This window comes from Balaenoptera borealis (assembly GCF_965194805.1).
Source record: "Balaenoptera borealis genome assembly, chromosome: 10".
Taxonomy (NCBI): domain Eukaryota; kingdom Metazoa; phylum Chordata; class Mammalia; order Artiodactyla; family Balaenopteridae; genus Balaenoptera; species Balaenoptera borealis.
Genome location: NC_138874.1, coordinates 79,452,217 through 79,461,218, shown reverse-complemented (window position 1 = coordinate 79,461,218; position 9,002 = coordinate 79,452,217). Strand labels below are relative to the sequence as shown.

The 9,002-nt window shown below is 38.5% G+C and overlaps 1 protein-coding gene across 5 annotated transcripts in view; it reads right to left on the bottom strand.

Annotated features, from left to right (window-relative positions):
* Positions 1 to 9,002, bottom strand: part of A1CF (APOBEC1 complementation factor) — a 100,647-nt gene that overhangs the window by 20,312 nt on the left and 71,333 nt on the right. For 4 of the 5 annotated variants that reach the window (XM_082408716.1, XM_082408719.1, XM_082408720.1 and 1 more), the window contains 4 exons: positions 7,856 to 8,129; positions 5,692 to 5,897; positions 2,513 to 2,649; positions 1,644 to 1,795 (listed from right to left, as the gene is read on the bottom strand). In XM_082408716.1, coding sequence (XP_082264842.1) covers positions 1,644 to 1,795; positions 2,513 to 2,649; positions 5,692 to 5,897; positions 7,856 to 8,129 — 769 coding nt within the window. The remainder of the gene's footprint in view (positions 1 to 1,643; positions 1,796 to 2,512; positions 2,650 to 5,691; positions 5,898 to 7,855; positions 8,130 to 9,002) is intronic. The other variant, XM_082408717.1, reaches the window with a different exon arrangement.

The window sequence follows — 9,002 nt, the reverse complement described above, 5'->3', positions numbered from 1 at the left end:
TTTATTTCTTGTAGGAGCAAATAAAACTGAGGATAAGATAAAACATTTTTGGGCAAAAAGCAAATCCTTTCCAGTGTGAAAGCAAACTTTAAAATTCTCCTGGCAGTGGCTCATTTATTTTTATAGTACATTAATTTGGTGTCTTTGGGGTACAGCTTTCTGCAAGACAGGGCCTTAACTTTCTGCAAGAACTGAGAAGCCTGGCACAAGTCCCCAGAATATGGATGTGTCAACACCCTGTTGTATGGGAAGCAAGCACGGCGCTGATGGCCGCAGCACAACCCAGGAGGGACCTGGCCCTCGGCAGTGGCAGCTGTTGCCTTGATAACCTCGAAGAGGTGCATCACACATCTTCTCCACGTTCTAAGAACAAAGCTGGAATTGAGGTCACATTTGTGCGGGAAGCATGATTAGTTTCGGCTTCACTTGCCAGAATGGAGGCCACATTTGCTAGTTTTGAGAAATAAAAGGAAATGAGAGCCAGCTCAGGTGTTATGGATGTGAGGTATATAGCAGTTCTCATACCTACACAGGACCAATATATGAATTAATCAATTGATAGGAATGTCTTATTTCTAAGTCTAGTCAGAACTCTCTGATTTGGGCTTATGGGAGGAGGTATGCCAACACAATGACAAGTCAGAATGACAGATTTCTTCGAAAGACCTAAACTTTTATTACTAAGAAAGAGCGGAGCTGCTCAAACTAACTACTGAGGGAAAATTTCCAAAAGAAATTTCTTGTCTGGTCCTCTTTAATCTCTAGAGGATTCATTTTTAACTATTAGCATTTGTTGTGGGTACATAATAAATGGGGGAAAGTCTTTTAATTGTGACCCTCAAGGCATGTTGATCTACAAATAGGCTTTACTTTAAGTAATCAGCATATGCCCCAGACCTAAATTATAGAACAGATAAAATGAGCCTCATTAGCCACTTAATTGAAATGGTCTCTCTCTTTTTCTTTTTCTCCATCTCTCTCTCTCTCTCTCACACACACACACACACACACACACACACACACACAGAGTTTTTGTCTTAAAATAATTTTAAAAAATCTGATCTACACATTTCTTTCAGAAAGCAAAGCAATACCAGTAGAACTGAAGATTAGAATTGGGGAGGGAGTCCATGGATTGCTTAAAAGCTGATTGGCCTCGGCCAAATGACTTAATCTTTCTGTTGGGGATACTTGGTTTCTTCATCTGTACAATGTGCATGATGATAGAACCTGTCTCTTGTGATGTCACGAGCGTTGCTGAGATAAGTCAGTGCCTGGCACATAGTAAGAGTTCAAATAAACATCATCCATGAATATAGTAGTAGTAGAATGTAGTAGTTCTAAACTCTCTTACTAAAAGTAAAAACCCAAACAAACCAGACGCAGAGGGATTGATTCATTCAAGGTCACACAGCTGCTTATAGCTGAGCTGAGACTAGACCCCCCCCTCGGCTGCCCAGCTCAATTCTCTTGCCTTGTACTTTAATGGCTCACTCATCGGGCAAATTCTTTTTGGTCACAGGTGGTGTAAATCAGATTGATTGTAGTTGGGGTTCACAGATAACTCTGTGAGTCCATGGTCCCAAAGAGGGTCTCCCAAACACTCTCTGCAGAGTGCCATTTCTGGCATTATTTTTCCATACCTGGAAATGCGGTAGCAGAAGCGGCAGCAGCAGCTGCGGTCTGGGCATCAGCTCCATCGGTGGGGATGCCCAGGGTCTGCAGGGTGTACTCGGCTGCATATGTCTTTGCTTCATCCACATAGGCACTTAGCTTCGGGGGTGTGAAAGGGTGGCTGGAAAGCAAAGTCAGTCAGGGTGTGCATTTTAAACTTATGTAGCTGAGACAGGTGAAAACCTAAGGCGCTGTTCACTTTTTTGATCGGATAATGGAATTTCGCGTGGGGACTTATCACTCTCTTTGCTTTTAAAGCTTCCAGATATACATGCATGTTGGAACATTTGTGAATGGACCTAGAACATCGGTGGGCGATGACATTCCTGGAGCGTACTTGCAACTCATTATAAGTTCTTTCTAATGTACGTGTGAAACACGATGGTTCCTAAAACGTGTAGAAATGCAGGCTCAAGGTAAAATTGAGAAGGTGATAACCACTAATAGAGAGGTTATAGCTTTGGTTCAAAACTTAAACGGCAGGGCATGGTGTTGTTAGGTATAAAAGGGCAGTTTCGTATGGTTCAACCCAAATACTACACGGATAAAAGGATGGGCTGTAGTTTTCACTTCTATTACACTTAACATCTGCAGTTTTCCATTGGTTGATGAGAGTACACAGTCTTCATTGTCTATATGAAATTTAGGGGCTTTGAGATGCTAGTCTCATAGCTGTCACATATATCCCAAATACACATCTCAACATTTGCACTGAATGAAAAATGAGTAGGTTGTAGACTTGAATATTTATCTTATTCAGATAGTGATAAAATACACTTAATTTACAAGACTCTTATTCTAAAATCGAAATGATTAGGAATTTGGAGAAGTTACACACATGACAGGATTCTGGCTGGACAGGGCAGGAATAGTTATTTTGTATAAGAAGAGCTGTCTTTGATCTTGTCCAATGGCAGAGTGCAGCTGATACACAGGTTGTCCCCAGTTATTTTTCTGACAAACTTCTTCTAATATCTACAAAAGCAAAAAAAAAAAAAAAAAAAAAGTGACTTCCCTTCCAAATATCACATTTGCATTATTTCTCTAACTTTCAAGTTTTTAAACTTGAATCTTCAGAGTTTAAGCAAATATAAGAAGATATAAAATGCCACATGGTTTAATGACTCATAAAATTTAAGATGAACTCAAGTTGAACTCCATTTAAAATGTTATGTCTATTAATTCATGAAAATCATTTTCACACCATTTATTCTAATACGCTTTTAGTTTAGTCCATTAGCTCTAACGTTTTACCAATAGTTTAATTTACGATTTGTTTGGTATATTTATTCCATTTTTTAAAAAATTGATATTCCAGCACTGTGTAGCTGGATTTACTCATTACTACCCTGAATCCTTCTGTTTATAATGGTTTAGAGAAAATAACCTAAGGATTTATTCCTATTTCATGTCATTTGTCATAGGGTTTTAACTTTACATTTTCATAAAAATAGAGTTAAAAAGTGTAATGGGTTAGTATTTATTGATGAACATGAATAGATGGGTGCTGATAGTTGCAATGTCTTTGTTTGGCAAAACACCACTTCTGGCTATTTTTATAATGATCTGATTTTTGGAACCTTCCTTCATGTTTTTCTCTTCTGTCATTACTCCAAACCAAATCTTGCCTAAAGGCACGTATTTTCTTCATGCCGAAGTCATTTTTGGTGGCCCACAAGCCCTGATGTTCCCATTGGTCAGCAGATTCAGTAAACTGTGCGAAACAGGGCGTAAGTCCTAAAAAATAACTCTTGGGACAGAACAATTCCCAGGTTGAGTCTGTGGAATTTCTTATCTCATTTGCTCTAACGCTTATCCAGCTGCAATAGCATGACATTTTCCAGTTCACTGAATTTATAGATTGCTCCTATCTCCTCTATTAACTGTTGCTTCTTAATACTCTTAGTTTTGTAGCATCTCTTGTCATCTACAAACTGTTCTCTATGGTTCCTGGGCAATAGTCAGTTACTTGAGCTGGCAGACATTCTGCCTGCTTGTTTACGCCCATTGTGCAAACACATGTAAAGGATTCCAGCTCTAACTCCTGACTCTGCAGGGCCGTCTGCTCTTCTTGTTGGAAGTTCATAACTCCACCGTGGAGCTGTGTAAGCTCCATCTATGCTGGTTGGGGGTCGCATGGCCCTTAATTTCTAAGCCGCAGTGGCAGAAATTCAGAGACAAATTAATTAAGAAAAACTTTCATTAGTTGATAGAGATAGTTACTCATATGTTACTATATAATTTTTTTTTTGTAAATTTATTTATTTAATTTATTTATTTTTGGCCACGTTGGGTCTTCGTTGCTGCGCGCGGGCTTTCTCTAGTTGCGGCGAGCGGGGGCTACTCTTTGAGGTGCGCAGGCTTCTCATCGCGGTGGCTTCTCTTGTTGTGGAGCACGGGCTCTAGGCACGTGGGCTTCAGTAGTTGTGGCACGCAGGCTCTAGGGCGCAGGCTCAGTAGTTGTGGCGCACGGGCTTAGTGGCTCCGCGGCATGTGGGATCTTCCCGGACCAGGGCTTGAACCCGTGTCCCCTGCATTGGCAGGCGGATTCTTAACCACTGTGCCACCAGGGAAGCCCCCATATATTACTATAGAGCATGACCAATTTCTAACCTGGATTTAATATAAAACCAGAGATCATTACTCATGCTATGGCAGTTCTTAGAACTATTACCCAGAATTTATGACAATGATTATTTTTTATTTTCTAAAAATACTTCTGGGTATCCTAGTACTTTAATTAGGTTGCTTATTTTAGGTTTTAACCCAAGATAGATTGGATTGATTAGCTTTTGTGTTTTCTGAGCAAAGCTCCATCATGGCACTAACTAGATTTTATTGTAATTATTATGTGTCAGGATCCTCTCACTAGATTGCCATATGATTTTTGATGGCAAGGGTTGTGTTATATTCACTTTTCCATCTCCAGCACCTAGCACAATACTTGGTGCATAATGCGTGCCCCCCAAATGGTTTTTGAACAGACACATGATTACTATTTACCACTCTGATAGGCATCCTTTAAAAAAAAATTGTATGGGGAGGGCTAGCAGAAACTGTAGATGAGCTAATTTATATGTATAAGAAAGCCATTAATACACCAAAAACAAACAAAAAACCCACTGAAGATGAGATTTTTAGAAAATCAAATTTTCTACTTGATTGCAATCATAAGGCTACTCCCATAAATTTGGGGCTAATACCTTTGGGGTGGGAGTTGGGAATTTTCCTTTAGGATATACAAACTGTCACTCTGAACAACTGGATATTGATTATTCAGCCAAAGTGTCTCTGCAGAGTCCAGCATGGACTGCACTTCCAGAGGGGACAGTGTAAGGTTAACACAGATCCTGTTTTGTTTTATTTTTAACCCTGTTGTTCAGTTTCCATACTGGAACAACTTTTATAACTTTTAATTTTCCGATAATAAAATCATAGCCTCATGCAGAAACGTGGAAAGTTAGAATTGTGAAATGGAAGCAAAAAATTTACCTTAATGTTACTGCCCAAATACAGTCATTGTAGATGACTTGATTTGATGCGGCTGATGGCATCTTATAGTTAATATGAGTAATGATACACCAGAGATAGCACAGTGTTTTCTCTTAGACACAGTGCTTCCAAGAAAAGATGTTCTAAATGATCTATTCATTCCCTGTCATGAGTGCTCTTCATTTGCCAACCAGCCTTGCTTCATTTTATTCTCATTTAAGGTATTGGTTGATAATTCTTGGTGGTGCTCAGGATCCTTGCATTTCAGTGGAAGATTACTTAAGATGTCAAATTTCATAATTTAAAATAAAAAGAGTCTAAAAATGAAACAATTGTACTCAACACCCACTTTTCTCTCACAGTACATTATGTTGATTGGCCACTATATCTATTTAATAAAACAAAACAAAACAAGACAACAGCTGAAGTAGGGATCAAGTCAAATCCTTTGATGAATGGTGAATGATGGTCTTTGGCCCAACGGATACAAACTATCCAAGCTATCTCTGGAATAACATTACCTACCTGTGGAGCAAGTTTAATTCCTTGGGGTTTTAAAGTGACAGGATTCATTGGGGTGAGCTCCATCCCAGGCAAAAGATCATAGAGTTTGTCTTCTCTCTTGTCTCCTTTGACCTGGTATCCTCGACCCAGGCCTGTGTAAGCCAAATAGCCGCGGCCGCCCAGTCCTCTCACTCCCGCAGCCCCTACAGGTACATTCATGTAAATTTCTAGGAATGTAAGAAGGCATTAAACCGAATCAAACCACCAGAAAATCACCCTGAATCTTACTGTAATGGAAAAGTTAGCCCAAGTCACATTGATTATTTCCCTGAAGACGGATAGAAAACTCCAGGATTCTAATGTAATGAAACTCAACATAAGATAGGGTTCACCACAGGTGTCTTTTTTTTTTTTTTTAACTGTCTGTGGAAGAAAGCAATACTATCAAAGCTATGGATAAGTACACGCGCAACTTTAAAACTTTGGTACAGAGAAATTTTGCAATTTCTCTCTTCAGTTAACCTTTCGTTGACGTTTTTCTGTAGACTAATAAATGTTGGGAAGGTATTTATTAAAACATCCCAGCATAATATGACCACATGTATTAAAATAAGTCTTGCCTTTTTGTCTTTGATCAGTAACTTAGAAATGAATTCTAGTTTCCCTAATATTCCATTTGTGATGGCCTGCTGGAAAACCAACATTTAGAAAATGTGTTTTAAAACTCACCATTTTCTCTCTTATATTCTATCAATGTGAGGCTTAAATTTCCATTGAGTTTCATTAATAGATTCCTTTTGATTTTTTGTTTTGCCACATTGCTACTTTGATTTCCTATTGGTGGCATAAAGAGATAAAAAATTAAATTGATTACCCTTCATCCATGAATATCATTCATTGATTCCTTTCTTGTTATAAGACAGGTATTTTTTCCCTTGGAGTGAAGTTTGTTTTTTTCCTACATCACAACTGGTTGACAACTTATACTTAATGTAGGGATTGTTTAATGATGTGATTTTAGGTTATAAATGTACAATGTTTTAATGACATAATTATCAAACCTATAGACAGATTATCCTGAAGGAGATCCTGAAGATTTCTTTTACATTACAATTTTGGGTGGAGTATTATGAGTATGGAAATTTTAAGGCTGTTGAAGACTAGAGTTCCTAGGATGGTCAATTCAGTTCTCCTGAAAAATAGTAAAACACAGTAAGATAACTGTTTCCACAGTAACCTGAACATGCCCCTTTGCTTCTAGTCAAACCCGAGAATAGAATTAAGTACACAGTTTGCTGTTGAATTGCTCAGACTGGTGTCATATTTGTCAGACAGATCTGAGATTCTGTAGGCATTGGTTCCTAGCAGAACCACTCTGAAGGATCCCATTAGGTAGAGAGAAAACAGTTTCTTGAAAATAAAACATGCTTTCCTTATCTTTTACATTTTTTGAAATAACTGAGCTCAGAAAACTGCTTGAACATTTGGAATTCTCACAGGATTCAGCAGGAAAGATGTGTTGTTTGGCAGTAAGATTGAGGTCGTGGTTTTTTTTTGTTTGTTTTTTATTTTTCTATTTGGACTTTACTATTTGTTTCTTGATATCCTGGAGAAACAAGTTGATTTCCTTAGTAATGTGGCTTTCTAGAAGGCATAGCGCATATTTCTTGGGGGAGGTCAGATGAGAGCATCTCATATATCTGTTAGAATATATTTATGATAAATTGTGATTTATATATGGATGTTATGGCACTGATTCACCATCCTATACACATGTGTCTTGATATTTGAGGTAACTGGTTTCCACTGAACCATACTGCTCTCAGTTGGAAGTTTTGTAATGAGTCACATATGACTTCAATATGGTAGTACAGTGGTAAGGAAGAAACTAATAATTGTGGACCCGAGTTTTAGTTTGTACACATTTTACGGGCCCATGCAAAGATCAAATGTGTACATTAGACTCATTTATACTGTGTTCCGACCAAGTTTTTTCAATAACCAGTTGTAATGTGAAAAAAGATTCATATGGAAGGAAAACTATTGATATAATATTTGATTTTCAATAAACAATTTTCCAGTTCTTGTCTCCCAGTGGACCCATCCAATTTGTCTAAGGCTATTGCAATACAAAGCATTTGAAATCGCAGCGTTTTTTCCTAAGGCAAGAGCTGATTAATGTTACCTCTAACAGAAGGGGCTCTGATAATGGCCCTGTTGCCAAGATGTCCTTTGGTGGCTGGGAAATGAAGGCTGGGAATCGTTGTGTAGGCCTGGGGGGCATAGAAGACAGGAGCTCCAAGGTAGGCTGTGGTGGGATCATAAACATGGCCCAAGGAGTAGGTGTACTCTCCCTGAAGCATGGTGCCCCTTCCACCTGTTCCTCGGGTGTACCTAACATAACTATCCTTGTCCACTGGTTTGGCTAGGGTCACTTCGATGGGGGACCCATCCAGCACCTGTTTTAGACAGCAAGGAAAAAGCAACGTGAAAAGATATGAAGACAACCAGGTGTGGCTGAGCCCTAGTAACACGTCTCCTTCTAAATGTTAGTCTAGTTGCTGCTGTGTTTACTGACTGTTTCACTTATATGTGTGAATGAAAAATATTGCCTCTCATATCAGTAAACAAAGGATGTTGCAGCCATCGAGCCATCACATTACATACTCCCCCAACGGTGATCCTGAGGAAACTCAGGATGAGAAAACACAAGATACTGGCCTCAGAGCGCTGAGGTGCATATCAAAGAAATGAATTCAATGAGCACAGAGTTCTGCATCTTCCTATACATAGAAAGTGCTAAATTCCTTAACTTGAGATATCTGGCTTTCTTTAACTGACAGTAATCTTTTGATGTTCCAACTACCTGGTCTTTGTTGCAAAAACTCCTACATATCCTGGCTCTTCTCTTCCCTCTTGGGAGCAATCCCTTAGAGCTATCTGAGAGGCTGTCTCCTGGGCTTGAAGTCCTCAGAATATCCACAGAATAAAACGTAATTCTCAACTTTTAGATTGTGCAATTTTTTTCCATCGGCATACGTATCTTATCTTTTCATAGGTTCTTGTTTTGTGTGCCAGCTGAGTTTTCCCAGAGTGGTTTGTTGGTAAATTGCATATAATCTATCAACAGGTTTGACAGTGAAAAGTTGGCCACTGTCTATCGACATATTAGTTACAAATTTATTAAGTGAATACCGTTACTGAGACAGAGAATTATGTAATATTTATATGTGATATATATTTTTAATTACCTATTTATATAATTATTCTAAGAAATTTTAGGTTAATTATGGATGGAATATAATCTCCAGTACCTAGCACAGTGTAATGAA